This window comes from Ovis aries, chromosome 6 (genome assembly GCF_016772045.2).
Source record: "Ovis aries strain OAR_USU_Benz2616 breed Rambouillet chromosome 6, ARS-UI_Ramb_v3.0, whole genome shotgun sequence".
Classification (NCBI taxonomy): Eukaryota; Metazoa; Chordata; class Mammalia; order Artiodactyla; family Bovidae; genus Ovis; species Ovis aries.
Window position 1 is genome coordinate 86,856,643 of NC_056059.1, and position 18,480 is coordinate 86,875,122.

General features: G+C 38.1%; 1 protein-coding gene across 13 annotated transcripts in view; it reads left to right on the forward strand.

Annotated features, from left to right (window-relative positions):
* Nucleotides 1-18,480, forward strand: part of RUFY3 (RUN and FYVE domain containing 3) — a 94,461-nt gene that overhangs the window by 34,990 nt on the left and 40,991 nt on the right. For 4 of the 13 annotated variants that reach the window (XM_060417171.1, XM_042251491.2, XM_042251492.1 and 1 more), the window contains one exon: nucleotides 4,486-4,539. The exons of the other annotated variants lie outside the window; for them this stretch is intronic. In XM_060417171.1, the coding sequence (XP_060273154.1) occupies nucleotides 4,486-4,539 (54 nt within the window). The remainder of the gene's footprint in view (nucleotides 1-4,485; nucleotides 4,540-18,480) is intronic. 13 annotated transcript variants of the gene reach the window in all.

Below are 18,480 nucleotides of genomic sequence, written 5' to 3' on the forward strand. Positions count from 1 at the left end.
CAATCCAGTCTTCTCTATCTCCTTTAAATAAGTATGGCAAATACTTAGAGGACTCCAGTTTGTAGCCAAATCGAAATAGAGGACATGCGTTGGTTTCTTGTAAATGTAAAGTTGACATTTATTACCTATGATGCACTAAGTACAGGTACTCTTAAGTAACAATTATGTTCACAATAGTCCTTCAAAGAGTTATTTGTGATCAGTGATTGGGTTTCAGGAAGGATTTCCCCTCAAGAAACTGTAATAAACTTTCAAAAAGTAACACTCTAAATCAAAGACACTATGGAAGCACCCTAAATGTCCATCAACAGATGAATGGATAAAGAAGATGTTGTGTGTGTGTGTATATATGTCTGTGTGTATATATACACACACACAATGGAATATTACTCACCTATAAAAAGGAATGACATTGGATCATTTGTAGAGATCTGGAAGGACCTAAGAGTGTGTCACACAGAGTGAAGTAGGTCAGAAAGAGAAAAACATATCTTGACCCATATATGTGGAATCCTTTTGTATAGCACAGCGAGCTCAGTGCTCTGTGGTGACCTGAATTGAGTGGGGTGGAGGGAGACCCAAGAGGGAGGGGACAGACGTATGCATATAGCTGATTCACTTCATTGTATAGCAGAAACTAACACCACATTGTAAAGCAGTTATACCCTCAATAAAATAAAAAGAAAAAGAAAACACAGCCAGCCTCAAGGAGACAGTGTAACTTGTCTCTAAACTGGACTGTAACTCAGTTGTCTATATGACAGACCCTGTAGTAATAATACTGAAGAGAGAGTATATCAAGAAGAGCGATCTCACGAGCATGGGTACATAAACAGTAGAGAGGCACTTTGTGGCTGTTCCAATGCTTCTCAGGAGGAAGGGAGCTTCAGCCCTCCCCCCTACCCCCTCCATCGTTGAGAGAGAAAAGGAGTAGCTACGTAAGGCCCAGCATCAAAGCCAGGGCCTCTTTCTCCAGACACACTGTATCATCACTGAGTCACCATGTACCATAAGAGCAACTGTCTTACAGTATCACTAAGTTAAATATTTAATTCAAGTAAATTAGTCTACTCATTTAGCCAGGAAATAAGTTATGCTTCCTTGAAAATTCAGAGCCTTTGTACAGTTGCAGCCTGTCTCTTGTCTCTTGACTTAAAGTATGTCCTCATTCAAATGGATCTTAAAGATAAGGTGATAGAGACTGTTAGGAGCAGCATTTTGCCATTTAATCCAAGTGTTTAGAGTGGAGTGGTGGTCCTGATGTTGCGTTGGTCTCATGGCAGCAACCCTGTGACAGTCCACACCCCTTTCCTTGTGAGTCAGTGTTCTGAGAACTGAGTAGATGGCGTAACTTTGGAAGCACCCGTTTTACCACTTGACATTTAGAGTGCATGTCTGGCACAATTCTGATCTCCACAGCTCTGAACTATGCTTTGTCTAGAGCAAAATTTAATCCAGACCTTACCTTCTGTATCAACCAATAAGGTTCTATATTACTCTTCTTTGTAATCTGTGAATATGTATTATGACAAAAATTTAAGGTAATATAGCTTTTTAGATCAGGTGAAACATACTCGAGGCAACAAACTACTACTCCTCCAAAAAAGGAAATGTTCTGGGAAAGAGACAGGAGTTGGCTCTACTGCCTCCCACCTCTTTGATTCATATATTAGATGCTTTTGTTTTTGTTATCGTTGTTGTTTTAACAAGTTGAACATATTCCAGAGGGCACAATTTTTTAAAGAAATCTTTTATAAATTCTTGTTTGGGGTTATAAAAGAATATTGCAGTATGCATTCTTTATTACAGTACAATTCTAAGCATGCCAAGGTAAATGGGGAACAACATTAAAAAGAGAAAACATACCTGTTGCCTTCCAGGGAGCAGGGCTGTCTCTTTTAAACTGATTCTATCACTCTGGCACTCATGATTTTAAATGTTGTTTTAGAAACAAAACAAAGTAAGTCTGGATGGAACAGAAAAGTGCTCTAGATGAGACATGCCAAGGGAAAGTCAGAGAGACCTCTTGTACCCACCACCCATTTCTACCTAGGAATTCACTTTCCTGAGCTCTTTGCATAGATCTTGGAGGTTCTGTATATTTTGCTTAATAAGATAGACTTCTATTAGGTGACAAATGCAGTTTTTGGTTAAAGAAATGCAGACTAAAATAAGAATAGTCACTGATTTTCACAAGGTCATATAGCAAGTCTATATAGAAAAATATCATGATTGTTAGAAAAATAGGTTCTTATAAATCTTTAAGCCTACACAATATAAATCTGTAGCACATTATATTTTCAGAGGATTATACTTGAAAATCATATATGCAAAGATATCTGTATATGATATATTTTAACACAAATCCATTGTAAAATAATAAAATTATACTTTTTTCTGTATGAGACACTTTCTGAGTGTTCTACACATACTGATCCACAATCATAAAATCTAGTAAAAGCTCTGAAAGTGTTTTTCATAAGTTTGCCTGAACTTATTTGGTGCTGAAATATGACCTAAATTTACTTGCAGCTATTTATAGTCTTTATTGATTCTATTTAATTTGAATATCCATTGATTTCCTGAAGAAATACTAATCTGCTTGCTTGTGACGTGCTGCCCCAGGCCCTGCTAGTTCTGCATGTTTGTTGGCCTCAGTATTGCCATATCACCTTTCTAAAAAAATAAAATTCTGAATTTCAAAGTTCATTTGGCCAGAAAATAATCAGATAAAAGATTTTGGACTGATGTTTACTCTTTCACTCGTTGCAACAGTGCTGTAAGATAGATAATGTTCTCGTCTGTGTTTTATAGATGAGGAGACTCAGAAGAAAGAGGTAAAGTCTCTGGACCAAGGTCGTAACAGGCAGTGAGGGGTAGAGCTGGGATGTGAACCTGGGCAAAGTCATTAATGGAAAGACAATACAAATGTAATAGAATAGAGATACTTGCTTGCTTTTTATATTAGCTATCTTTGGGTCTGACCTAACAATAATCTTTATATATGTAGTTTTCATTCCATTTTCATCACATGTCACCTTAGTAGATCCCCATTTGCTTCCCTGTTTTCTGAATTTAAATTTAAACTTTTTATATATTTTTGGGTTTTTTTGGTACATTTTTACAGGATAACTGACCATATATTTGACACTGGAATGTACCCTTACACGCCACTTGAAAATCACTATGCCACATGAGAACCAAAGTTAACCAGTTTAATTACAGTGATAATTTAACAAACTTGTGAGAATAGGACAAATGATAAATTTCTTTTTCTAGATGGTTATTTCAAGTTATTGCTTCAGATCCAATGCTGACTTCCATGATAAATTTTTTAAGAAAGAGGGCTTATCATGGGCAAAGTATTCTTTGCTTACTTTCTTTTTTTCGTTATGCTTTATCCTCTGAGAACTTACTTTTATTTGCTAAGTATTTATACATATAAAATTCACATGATTTTGTGAGTTTAAGTATGAATGTTGCAGTTGTGTGTAATAGTTTCAGAGTTTCTGAAGGATGAAGCTAATCCATTTTGTAAAAAATTTCTGTAGGTTCTCAAATTTTATAGAACAGATAATGGTCTTAAAGCTTAAGACACTGTTAGAAGAAACTATAATGAAGTATCTTTTATATTTGAAATCTTGACATTCTTGTCCTTTTGCCTCACATGGAATATTCTGTATACAAGAATATTAAATTTATAGTGGGGAAGGAAATCCAAAAAAGAGGATCTGTATACATATAGCTGATACACTTTGCTGTACGGTAGAAACTAATACAACATTGTAAAGCAACTATATGCTAATCAAATTTAATTTTAAAAAAACATTGAATTTATAGCAAGAGGAAAGAGTACTATACATTAAACGTCTATCTTTACTGAATTATAAGTGATTTATTTTGTCTTCAAAACAGCAATTTTTCCTTTATTTTTGTTTTGAGGAAGGAGAACCATCGGGGTGGAGGGCTTGGGACAAGTATTTAGATTATTCTTTAATTATTTTTACTGTCTAAGCCACCATTTATTTTAAGAAAAGTCACTAGTTTTCCATCATGATATTTGGCTTGAGTCTAAAAAACACTCCACATGTGTTTCAGCTTCACGGAAGGTCAAAATAAATATTAAATGAGGTCAATGGTATTCACACTTAGAATGCAAATCTTGGTTTTTGGTGGGGAAAAAAATCTGTTACTTTTTATGGGGCGTACATCTTTCTCTCCTCTGATGAGACGCTTCGAAATAATTGAGACATGTTTAACAGTCACAGTTGATATCTCTGCTTGGTTAGTGTCACACGGCTCCTTGGGTTCTCCTTGGGTTCGTTCCCAGCACTTTTCACTGCTAATCTCCTGGTTACGCCCAAAGAGTTCTAGGAGTCCCCCTTTCAGTTACCCCTTTTGATACCTTGTTTTTGATAACACTTTTCTTTCTTGGCTTGCATGACATTTTATCTTTCTTTTCCTTTCTTTTTGCCGTTTGCAAAGACTCTTGGGAGGATTTGACAGATTTGGTGGAGCAAATGCGCGATGATACAGAAGGTGCGTGCCACACCAGCATCTTTCAGCTTTTTTTCTTTCTTTCTTTCTTTTTCTTTCTTTTAATTTTCTAACCACCTTTTGATCGTTTTCCATAAGAGGAAGTGTCCACTTTAGGTTTTATTTCCCATTGACAGTAGCTGGAGCAGTAAGCATGTTTGCCAGATTGTCCATGCAGGTGCTTCATACAGGAGTAGGGTTTTCAGAGTCTTGCATTTAAAATCTTTATGGTTCCAAGTAAAGTGGCATTAATATGTTTATGCTGTTCCTTTAGGATATTTGTTAAATGACATGTTCAAAGGGGACTTTATTTCAAGATTGTATCAATTTTTTCTGTCTCTTTTTTCATTTGTTTCTTAGGAAAATGTATATGTTTTTATATCATTCATTTAAAAATATATATACATATGTGTATGTGTATATATATGTGTGTGTATGTATATATATGTGTGTGTGTATATGTATATATGTGTGTGTATATATATATATATATATATATATATATATATATACACACTATTTCTATGAATTCCACAAACAGTTTAGAAACAGACCCCAGGAACTTCAAGTATTTTGTCTGAATGTTGCTCTGATTTGTAGATTTCCATCACAGTAAGCACCTTGAGGTTAGTCATCTTACAGCATTCCTTTCTGGTAGAATTTCTTTGACAAGTAGCACATACATTTTAATGCATGAAGGCTCCCAAACCAGTAATTATTTCTTCCATAATTGGTACCTTACTTTAAGGAGCTCAAGGTGATTTACACTTTTTATAAGAAAAATTCAAGTCTGGCTCCGCTTCACTGTATCATTGTACTTTCTCCCACTTTGGCTGGGCAACTGAAAGCCCCCCAGCTTCAGTGTACATTCTCTTAGCGCACACCCGCCCACCACTCTGCCCACACTGGCCTTTCCACTGACTGCATGAGCTGCACTCAGCCTCCTCTCCTGCCTTGTTCCCGTGACATCCCAACCAGAACATTCACTCCCCTTCTCACCACCCCCAACCCCGCACCTGGAAGCATTCCCTGACAGCTTTGACACAGATTCATTTTTCAATAAACTCAAGTCCTGTAGAACTTGGAGCTTAAGGTTTTTCACTTGTTCTCTCCTTCTTGTGTGTTTACATTCTTAGCTAAAGTGTAAAATCCTTGAGAGCAGAGATTGTCTTAAAATTCTTGGTACTCATATCAACTTGGGACAGTATTGTCCTTGGTAGATTTGGTCACACTGAACAAAAATCTAAGTCAGTTTCTCTCTCTAATGATGCCCAATAGTTTCTTCTTCAGCACTTTACTTTCATTGAGTCAGTTATCCTGAGTTTCATGCCATTTCCTAGAAGCAAAGTATCTTTTTATTCCGTCTTAGGTTTTACTTTTAATATAGTTAGCTATATATATTCTAAAGAAAAAAACAGATCAGTATTGTCTAGTCCTGAGAGTTTCTAGACAAGGAAAAAAGAGAGCCGTGTTGATTCATTGAGTGAGTACTGTCTACTATGTTAGCTGCCATTTGATTATGATTATTATTTACCAGACACTAAACAGGTTTAAGGTTTTGATTCCTTTAATAGACTTCATACATAAAAGCCAACAAATCTGTGTCCTTCTTAAGAGACTTCTTCTCTATGACTTAGTCCTGGCAAAATTCTGTTTCTTTAATATTAATTACTGCTGTAAGAATCAAGCCTACTATGTGAGTCAGCCTCCTCTTTTTCATTTCTTTTTTGATGAAATTTTTGTGAATCATTAGAGGGGAAATCAGAAAAGGAAAAAAAAACAAGATATAAATTTTTTTGAAGTATAACTGAACTATATTGTATTAATTACTGCTGTACAGCAAAATGACTCAGTTATACATGTAAAGTGAACGTGAAAATGAAGTCGCTCACTCATGTCCGACTGTTTGCGAACCCATGGACTATACCCAGCAGGCTTCCCCATCCATGGGATTCTCCAGGCAAGAACACTGGAGTGGGTTGCCATTTCCTTCTCTAGGGGATCTTCCTGACCCAGGGATCGAACCTGGGTCTCCCGCGTTGTAGGCAGACGCTTTACTGTCTGAGCCACCAGGGAAGTCCATACGTATATATGGATATATATATGCACATCCTTTTTCATATTCTTTTTGATTATGGTTTACCACAGGAATCTGAATATAGTTCCCGTGCTATACAGTAGGGCCTTGTTGTTTATCCATTCTATGCATGCCAGTTTGCATCTACTGATCCCAGACACCCACTCCATCCCTCCGCCAAGCCTCTTCCCTTTGGAAATCACCAGTTTGTTTTCAGTGTCCCTGATTCTGTTTCTATTTCATAGATAGGTTACTTTGTGTCATATTTTAGGTTCCACAAATAATAAGTGATGTCACATGGTATTTTTTTTTTTGATTGACGTAGTGTGATAATCTCTAGTTGAACCCAAATAGCAAATAGCATTATTCTGTGCTTTTTTTATAGCTGCAAAGAACATTATTTCATTCTTTTTTATGGCTTAGTAATATTCCATTGTATGTATGTACCACATCTTATTTATTCATTCCTCTGTTGTTGGACACTTAGGTTGCTCCCATTTCTTGACTATTGTGAATAATGCTGCTATGAATATAAGGGTGCATGTAAGAAGATGTGAGTTGTATTACTTTGATGATCCCTACCAGTAAAGTGGAATATGGTAATGTTAGCCAAGAACCTATTTACAGGAAAGTCTTACTGCAATATGGCTTAAAAAGAAAATCAGAGTCAGGGAGGGAAAATGGCTTTACTTGTTAACTCTTTTGAGTCATTTCATCCTTGCCTTTTGTATAGAATTTTCTGCATCTTGTGTCTCGTTTCAGTTATATGAAATACTAGAATTTGTGTGTCAGGCTTCCCTGATGGCTCAGATGGTAAAGAATCTGCCTGCAATGCAGGAGACACTGGTTCAATCCTTGGGTCAGGAAGATCCCCTGGAGGAGGGCGTGGTAACCCACTCCAGTATTCTTGCCTGGAAAATCGCATGGACAGAGGAGCCTGGCAGGCTACAGTCCACGCAGCTGCAAAGAGTTGGACCCAACTGAGTGACTAACACTTTGACTTTCACTATGGAGTATTACCCACACTTAACACCCATAGCAGCTCAGGGTCGGGAGAGGAGCCCACAGTCAGACCTGGAGAAAGCTACTGATGTATGGTAGGCTCAGATCTTTTCAGGAGACCCTTCACTGCTGAGCTGTTTTAATTATATTTCTTATCAGTTATTATGGCTGTGTCAAAAGAGGTGGCTTTTTAATAGGCAAAGTGTTAACACTAGCTTCCATTTTCCTGAAAAACTGCTTTTTAAAATACCAAACTCTAGGAGGTCACAGATTTGAACTGTTCATTTTGGGGTTTGATTTTTCTTGTGTTTTGTTTTGATCTTGGCAAGATTGAAGGTTTTTCCAGTGAACTGATTTCGTACAGTGATGATTGGTTTTACAGTCAACGTGTCTATAACTTACGTCTGGTAGAATATGAAATGTCTTCGGACAGAATTGTATCATGTTTACAACGTTGGTCAATTATCTCACATATCATCTCATTATGTGCTATTAATTCAGGTTGAAAAGTTTTGAAACTCACTAAAATATTATGAAGACTAAACGCAATAATAAAAGCACATGGTTTACCCTCTTTAGTTTCTCACTAAACACTGAATTCCTATCTGTACTTATTATAAACCTTTTAAACAAATTCTATATATTTGCAGTTACCCAGATTACTCTTCTCTCTGAGCACTGGAGTGGCTGGGATGTTATTTGAATTAGGGAAATAATATACTTGTGTGAAATAATACCTGATCAAGATGGCTTACTGGTCCCTTGATGTATTTCATGAGTTAAGACTTGATGTCCATCACCTGAAAAATGGAAGGACTATATCTAAGAGATTTGTTTTAGCATCTAGTACTGTATCACACATATGTTCAATGAAGGTTTATTTTTTTAAATTTTTATTTAGTTAGTTTTGGCTGCACTAGGTCTTTATTGCTGTGTTATTTTTCTAGTTGCTGTGAGCAGGGACTGCTCTTCTACTTGCGGTGCTTGGGTTTCCCATTGCAGAGGCTGCTCTGGTGGAGCACAGTCTCTCGGGCACATGGGGTCAGTAGTTGTATCACATGGGCTTAGTTGCTCCGGGGCATGTGGTATCTTCCTAGACCAGGAATTGAACACAAATCCCCTGCACTGGAGGAGAAGGCAATGGCAACCCACTCCAGTACTCTCGCCTGGAAAATCCCATGGACGGAGGAGCCTGGTGGGCTGCAGTCCATGGGGTCGCGAAGAGTCGGGCACAACTGAGCAACTTCACTTTCACTTTTCCTTTCATGCATTGAAGAAGGAAATGTCAACCCACTCCAGTACTCTTGCCTGGAAAATCCCACGGATGGAGGAGCCTGGTGGGCTGCCATCTATGGGGTCTCACAGAGTCAGACACGACTGAAGCGACTTAGCAGCAGCAGCCGCTGCATTGGCAGGGGAATTCTTAACTACTGAACCACCAGGGCAGTCTCTGAAGGCTTATTTTAAATTAAATAAAATTGTTTAATTTATCTATGGAGGACCATAATACTTTTGAAAGCTAACAATTTTTTATTCTTAGTACAGCCTAAGCACTTCTAAATATTTAACACACATGAGCTTGTTTAATCTTCAGAACCCTATCTTCGTCTTATGGATAAAAGAAGTAAGGCCTGCAGAGTTAAGAAATTTTCACAGTGGAATACTACCCAGCAATAAAAAGGAACAAACTATTGATAACCTGGATGGATCCCTCAAGAATTATGCTGAGTGAAAACAAAAAACAAAGCCAATTTTAAAAGTTACATATTGTTTGATTCCATTATATAACATTCTTGAAATGACAGCACTACAGAAATGGAAAATAGATTAGTAGTTGCCCTGGGTTATAACAGGGTAGGAGGCAGGAGGGAAATGCTTGTGGCTATAAAAAGTCAAAATGAGGGATCCTTGTGACACAGTTCAATGTCACATCCTGGTCATCATAAATTACTCTAGTTTTGCAAAATCTTACCTTTGGGAGAATTAGGTTAAGTGTACACAGTATCTCTCTATTATGTCTTACAACTGCTTGTGAAGCTACAATTATCTCAAAATGTAAGTGCAAAAAACAGGAAGGAAAAAAGAAACTTGCTTAGGGTTACACAGCTAAGGGAAAAATTCAAATGCCAGCAAACTAGTTGCAGCGCTGTGCTCGCTCACCCACTATACCAAAGTTCAAACCTAGTTGACTCTCAAAAATACTTTTCATCAGAACTCCACACACACATCATTTCTTTCTACAAAAGTTTCATGAAACAACACATAACCTTAATATATGGGACATACTATAATAAATCGACTTTTTATACCCCAGTAAGGAGTTGTGGCAATGGCACCCCATTCCGGTACTCTTGCCTGGGAAATCCCATGGATGGAGGAGCCTGGTAGGCTGCAGTCCATGGGGTCGCTAAGAGTCGGACACGACTGAGCAACTTCAGTTTCACGCATTGGAGAAGGACATGGCAACCCACTCCAGTATTCTTGCCTGGATAATCCCAGGGATGGGGGAGCCTGGTGGGCTGCCATCTATGGGGTTGCACAGAGTCGCACACAACTGAAGCGACTTAGCAGTAGCAGCAGCAAGGAGTTGTGAACTTTAGTTTGATAGTCCAGTTTCCTGTACTGCCTCTCTGTTATATATCCATTTTAGCTCTCACTACCAAGATATAAGCAAAAGAGCTCTTCCAGCATTGCCAGTATGTTGCGTTCTGTTCCAGCCTATAATTGTTGGCACCCTTTAAAGGCTGGGCCAGTGATCTTGCATCCTTCTATTTTGCTTTAAATCATCTCCTCTGATGAAAACATCTTATTTCTAATCATTGCACCCATTATCCCTCTGCTAGTAATTATCCAACCCCAAACTTTAGTTTGTATTTACAACTGTGTGATAAAAATTATTATAGAATACTTCCACATCATTGGATCCTTTTCTTTTTTACCCTTTACTTCCAAAACAGTTATTCAGTGTTTTTCATTTCCATTTTTAGCACAGTATTCCAGGCTCACAGGGTGAAAATGTTAGGTTATTCTTCACTCCTGTTTCCTTAACAGGTTAAGCCATTTTGCTCCTCTCCCCAAAATTCTTCAAATTTACTGTGCATAATCCTTTAAGGAGCTTCCCAGGTGACGCTAATGGTAAAGAACATGCCTACCAATGCAAGAGATATAAATGATGCGAATTTGATGCCTGGGTCGGGAAGATCCCCTGGAGAAGGGCATGGCAACTCACTCCAGTATTTTTGCCTGGAAAATCCCATGGACAGAGGCTGGTGGGCTACAGTCCACAGGGTCGCAAAGAGTCAGACGCAACAAGTGACTTAGCACGCACGCAATCATCCTCAAACAGCGTTTTAATCATATGACTTCCCTGCTCAGAACCCACAGTGGGTTCCCATTGCCTGCTTCCTGGATATGCAGGAAGTGTAGTGTTACAGACCCGTCATTTAACTCTACCCTTCCTACTTTCTAATTGTCCCCAGCAAGAGCTCCCCACTGTGTTCTTATCTCCCTCGCCTCATTTCACATTCCCATTCCCACCACATGGAATACTTTCTCCCATGTTGTCTGTGAGTTTATATTTAGGTTCTGCCTCAAATCCTGTACTGCAGTTATCATGCTTTTATCTTTATATTGCTTTTGGTATTGTCTCATTTGGAGCACAAGTGTACAGTATTCCAGGAAGTTAAATTAAGGGTAGAGATTATTCCTGTGTTTTGTCAAGGTTGGGATTTACTTTGCTTACAAACTAAAAAACTATCCTAGTACTGTTCCTTGGATACTGGTAAAGGAATGAAAGATTTTATTATCCATGACACAGTGGGCAGCATCAGCACATTAGTATCAGTTCCTCTTGCATAAGAGTTGCACCTGGGAGCATCAGGAAGATGCTGTGTGCATGGTGTTTCTATGTTGCAGCTGAGGAACACTGAGTTTGGGGAACAGATACTTTTGTAGGAAGCACAGGAAAGCCTCATCATCTCTCGGGATGATCAGTTGCAGAAGCAAGCCAAGGAAATGGCCTGGGTAATAGAGCAGTCAGGGCCTGGCAGTCTTGATACAACCCATGAAGACTTACAGTAGTGCAGGAAGTCCCAGAAGGATTGTCCTCTCTCCGTATCTTACAAGTTAGATAAAAAAGCATGAGAAATTTCCCCAGCATCACTCAGGGGATGTGAGAAAGACAGCTCTAATTCTTCTAGATCAGAGATCTAACTGTTCTAAGTCACAATGTGCCCCCTAATATTTAAATTATTTCTGTGGAATAAATTGAGCAGAGCAAAGAACTCTTGAATTTGTATTTAGCACCTAAATTTCTTATGTTGCATCAAAACAAAGCAGATTGACAATTGTCCCAACTTCTAGATGTTCCCAGAAATAATCTGGGTATTCTTCAGTGGTGTGGAAGGAATTCTTCAGGTAAAGGTACTTGAAGAAGCCTGGGAAACTTGCTGAAACTTAACTTGATTATAGTATCCTATGAGAGCCCAGTGAAGAGGAGATCAATGTGATTTCCTAGGGAACTCTTGGACAAGCTGGATTAGAAATGAACATCTTTTAAAAATTAGAAATGGTTACCTAAAAGAAAGCAGTGTTTTCCTCAATTGCTCACAATGTTCTGACTCTGAATGCAGGTTTTTTCTTTTTCTCACACTCACCAGTTCTCCAACATCACTTCAGTTCAGACTCTATCTCCCTGGGGTTAACACAGGCTCCACAAGACGCCCCCTCACTTTCAATACAGATCACAAGTCTAAGCTGTCATCAGCATATACTCCCTATTCACCCTTCCTCCCAGTTCCTGACAACTATACTGACCTACTTCATGTTTCTATAGATTTGCCTCTTCTGGACATTGCATATAATGTTTGTGAAGAATTGGCATTAACTCTCTAAATGTCTGGTGAATTTCAATAGTGAATCTGGTTTTGGCCTCTTCTTCATGGGATGCGCTTTTTATTATGAATTTAATATCTTTACTTACTGTAGTTCTATTCAGATTTTCTATTTCTTCTTAAATCAGTATTGTCCTTGGTAGATCTGGTCACACTGAACAAAAATCTAAGTCAGTTTCTCTCTCCAATGATGCCCAATAGTTTCTTCTTTAGCACTTTACTTTCATTGAGTCAGTTATCCTAAGTTGTCACCCATGCTCTGATCCACCAGCTCTAAGTTAGAGGTTTTCATGGCCCTCTCCTCAAGTTTTATAATTTGCTAGACCAGTTCACACAACTCAGGAAGAGTTTACTTGCTAGATTACAGGTGGGTTCTAACATAACACAACTCAAGAACAGCCAGATGAAAGAGATGCATAGGAGCACAAACCTTCATACCTTCTCTGGGCACATCACCCTCGCATCACCTCAGTATGTTCAGAAGCTCTCTGAACCCTTTCATTATGGTTTTTATGGAGCTTCATTATGTAGGCCTCAAATGATTATGATTTAATCATTGATTAAAACCTGGTTCCTTGCAGCTCAGATGGTAAAGAATCTGCCTGCAATGCAGGAGACCCAGGTTCCATCCCTGGATCGGGAAGATCCTCTGGAGAAGGGAATGACGACCCACTCCACCCATTCTTGCCTGGAGAATCCCATGGACAGAGGAGCCTGGTGGGCCACGGTCTGTGGGGTCACAAAGTCAGACACGACTGAGACACAACTGAGCGACTAATACTACTACTACTCTTATGATTGCACTCTCCAGTCTCCCGCCCCTCCCCTCCCTGGATTTGTAGGTGGGAAGTGATGGCTGAAAGTCCCAACTTATCACACCACTGGTTTCCCCTGGCCACCAGCCCCTGCAACACCCCCACCCCCCATCCCACCCCCACACCCAAGTCCTTAGGAGGCTTTCTAAAATACACCTCACTAGCATAAACTCTGATTGAGAGGAAGTTGTTAGGAATAACAAAGATACTCCTTTTACCTTTGATGTGGAGCTATTTCAGGAACTAGAAAGAAACAATATAACAAAAGATGCTCCTATGGCTCTTATCACTTGGAAAATTATTAAGATTTTAAGAGCTCTGTATTAGGAAGTGTGGACAGAGAGAGAGAGATTGATTGATCTCTTTATTTCACAATACCTGATTAAAAATGAGTAAGAGTATACAGGTGAGTGGCTTTGGAATACTAAATATCCAGAAAAACTTATTCATTTCAATGCTAATGGCAGTCAAAAGGGTATTTTTTGGTTATGTTCAGGGAAGAAGAGAACAGCACTAAATTCCTACTGGAAGCTAGCAGGTAAACCATGACCTGAAGCAAGAGAAAGCAGAAACTATTTTTAATTATGGAATTTTCCAAGTACATAAAGTAGAGAGAGTAGCATAAGAAACTCTTAACTTTTCCATCACTCAGCTTCAATTATTATCACTGTATGCTGATCTTATTTCATCTATCACCCCCCCACACACATTTTTCTAGAGTATTTTAAAGCAAACTCTAAACTTTGGTTTATTACCTGTAAATATTGAGTACCACACCTAACAAAATTAATAATTTCCTAATAGTATGTACTATTCAGCACATTTTCAAAGTCTGTTGTCAGTTTTTAAAAATCAGGATCCATATGCTATATTTTATTATGTCTCAAGTTTTAGTTTTTTTTTTTAATTAAAGCTTTATTGAGGTATAATTCACATATCATTAAGGGTTACCACTTTAAACTGTACAGTTCAGTGGTTGTTAGTATATTCACGAAGCTGGGCATTCATCAACACTGTCTAATCCCAGAATATTTTCATCGCCCTATAAAGACACTCTGTACCCATCAGCATTCACTCCCTATTCACCCTTCCTCCCAGTTCCTGACAACTGTACTAACCTACTTCCTGTTTCTATAGATTTGCCTCTTCCGGACATTTCATATAATGTTTGTGAAAAATTGGCATTAATTCTTTAAATGTCTGGTAAATTTCAATAGTGAAACAATCTGGTTTTGGCCTCTTCTTTACAGGATGTGCTTTTTATTATGAATTTAATATCTTTACTTACTATATAGTTCTATTCAGACTTTCTATTTCCTCTTGAGTCAGTTTTGGTAGTTTATCTTTCTTAAAAATTGTCCTGTTTATCTAGGTTATCTAATATGTTGGCATACAACTGTGCATACAATCCTTTTTGTTTCTGTGAGGTCAAGAGTAGTGTCTCCTCTTCATTTCTAATTTTAGTAATTCTTTTTCTGTTGGGCAGTCTATCCATTTGTCAGTGTTACTGATCTTTTCAGAGTCAACTTTGAGTTTCATCGATTTTTCTCAGTAGTTTTATTTGTTATTGATTTCTGCTCTAATCTTTATTATTCTTTTCTCCTTAGGGCCTTTTACTGATAAATGTATTTATTGATTGCCCTTGAGGAATCTATCTATGAAATCATGGAATTAGGACATGCTGGAGCTAGAAGCACTAGTTCACTGCTTCACAAACGTCAGTGCGTATACCGATTGGTTTAGGTTTTGGTTGAAGTGTAGAATCTGATTCCGTTGTAACATTGGAGGGCAAGTTTTCCCATTTCGCTTCCAGGCAATGCCAGTGTTGATGTTCTAGGACCACACTTGGAGTGGTAAGAATCTAGGTCATTTGGTATCAGAGTTGTTAGTAGGGTTTTTCAAGCCATGTTGTTTCTCCCCAATCCAGGCATATTAGTGTGCCCCCTGCTTGAGAATTAGTGCTGTGATTAGTTATGAGTGGTATAGGTATGTGATGTCTCTTTAAAAAAAAAAAAATTACTGAACAAGTAATTTTACAGTTGAGGAAACTGAGGCCTCAAAGAAGTAAGATTCCCTGCCTGGCATCATATAATAAGCTAATTAGCACAGATGATTCAGGTCAAATAGAGTAAGGCTATTGGGTGGATATAGTCTTTCTACTGATAAGGCTTAATTTTAGCAAAGTATATCTTTGAGTATGCTATTACTAAGAAAAGGTAGCAATCAGGATAAATAAATTTATTTTATTTATTTATTTTTTAGCCCTACCACACAGCATGTGGGATCCTAGTTCCCCAACCAGGGACTGAACCCATGTCCCCAGGAGTGGAAGCATGGAGTCTTTAAAAAAAAAAAAAATTCATTTTAACGTAATGTAGAAACTGTCAAAACTAGGTCTGAAAATATTTCAGGCAGGTAAACTGACAACATGGAAGCATGCAGTCTTAACCACTGGACCACCAGGGAAGTCCCTCTAGTTAAATTTTCTTAACTCCTTTAACAGATTTCAACCCAGAGAAAATATTACTTAAGTGAACTTCCTCTTTATTTTTCTTGAGAGTAGAAGCTTATTTGATATCTCAAATGACATTAAGGAGAATAGATATAGATACATAGATAATCTAAGGGCCCTAAGACTTTATTATTTTTATTTTTTTAATTTCTTTTTTAATTGAAAGATAATTGCTTTACAGGATTTTGTTGTTTTCTGTCAAACCTCAACTGAATCAGCCATAGATATACATATATACTCTCCCTTTTGAATCTCTCTCCCATCTCCCTCACCATCCCACTCCTCTGTATTAATACCAAGCCCCTGTTTGAGTTTCCTGAGCCATATAGCAAATTACCGTTGGCTATCTATTTTACATATGGTAATGTAAGTTTCCATGTTACTTTTTCCATACATCTCACCCTCTCCACCTCTCTCCCCATGTCCATAAATCTAGCCTCTATGTCTGTTTTTCCATTTTTTCTATTGCTGCCCTGTAAACAAATTCTTAAGTACCATTTTTGTGGATTCTGTATATATGTGTTAGAATACGGTATTTATCTTTCTCTGTCTGACTATTTCACTCTGTATAATAGGTTCTAGGTTCATCCACCTCATCAGAACTGACTCAGATGCATTCCTTTTTATGGCTGAGTAACATCCCATTGCTTATACATACCACGACTTCTTTATCCATTCATCTGTCGATGGGACATCTAGATTGCTTCCATGTTCTAGCTATTGTAAATAGTGCTGCAAGAAACAATGGGATACATGTGTCTTTTTCTATTTTGATTTCCTCATAAACATATGAGTGGGATTGCTGGGTCATATGGTGGTCCTAGTTTTTTAAGGAATCTCCATACTATCTTCCATATTGATTATTTTTAGATGAAGATTGAGTAAAAATTCATAATTATTTTGTATAAATTTGTCATCAGATTAGTTAAATGGTGTTTTATTACAAGGTCTTTTTAATACTTTCAGTAATTTCTTTCACTGTAATGGACAATTCATTTTATGCTTAATTTTATACTCTTAAGAACTGTTACAACAGAAGTTCAAAATAGCTTTATTTAGGAATTATTGGTCTTCAGTCATTTTGAACTTCAAGTAAGCTTTCCTTTCAATATCTTTCTGTTAGTTGGTCATTTTAAATCTCATATTAATGCTTTTAGGTATCATTGGGAAATTTCTCTATGACAACTGTTTTGTGTCACATTTAAGATAAAAGTTATTGTTGTACTACATATGAATCATTCCCACTTTACCAAGAATTTGGTATGATGTAGCATACTTCATATTAACATAATGTTAAATATAATTTACTTTCCTTCAGTTATTAATAAAACATTTCAGTATTTCTCCATATGCACGTTCATCATTGCATTGTGGAAATGAAGGTCACTCAGTCATGTCCAGCTCTTTGCAACCCCATGGACTACACAGCCCATGGAATTCTCCAGGCCAGAATACTAGAGTGGGTAGTCGTCCCCTTTTCCAGAGTATCTTCCCGACCCAGCAATCGAGCACAGGTCTCCCGAGCTGCAAGTGGATTCTTTACCAGCTGAGCCGCCTGGGAAACCATCATTGCACTATAAGGAGGTAAAATAGGATCTTGGAGAGATGATTGATTTGCAGAATAGTGTAACTAAATGTCACTCAGCGATGTGACTCTGGGTCCATTTTTGTCATCACTATTGATTAGATGAGCCACATGACTGTAAAATTTATGAAAACTTCCTCATATGGAAATTAGCAGCCTTAAAGAGGTGTAGCCAAGACCCATATGCTCTTAAAAGGACTTTGATTTGAAAACCAATATAGTTTATTATAACTGCAGTCATTTCTACAGGGTTTCTTTAGTCTACTGCTCCTGCTATATTTCCCATCAAGACTGTTTATCAGTTCAGTTCAGTCGCTCAGTCATGTCTGACTCTTTGCAACCCCATGAATCACAGCACGCCAGGCCTCCCTGTCCATCACCAACTCCCGGAGTTCACTCAGATTCACATCCATTGAGTCAGTGATGCCATCCAGCCATCTCATCCTCTGTCGTCCCCTTCTCCTCCTGCCCCTAATGCCTCCCAGCATCAAAGTCTTTTCCAATGAGTCAACTCTTCGCATGAGATGGCCAAAGTACTGGAGCTTCAGCTTTAGCATCATTCCTTCCAAAGAAATCCCGGGCTGATCTTCTTCAGAATGGACTGATTGGATCTCCTTGCAGTCCAAGGGACTCTCAAGAGTCTTCTCCAACACCACAGCTCAAAAGCATCAATTCTTTGGTGCTCAGCTTTCTTCACAGTCCAACTCTCACATCCATACGTGACCACTGGAAAAACCATAGCCTTGACTAGATGGACCTTAGTCGGCAAAGTAATGTCTCTGCTTTTGAATATGCTATCTAGGTTGGTCATAACTTTTCTTCCAAGGAGTAAGCATCTTTTAATTTCATGGCTGCAGTCACCATCTTCAGTGATTTTGGAGCCCAAAAAATAAAGTCTGACACTGTTTCCCCTGTTTCCCCATCTATTTCCCATGAAGTGATGGGACCAAATGCCATGATCTTCGTTTTCTGAATGTTGAGCTTTAAGCCAACCTTTTCACTCTCCTCTTTCACTTTCATCAAGAGGCTTTTGAGTTCCTCTTCACTTTCTGCCATAAGGG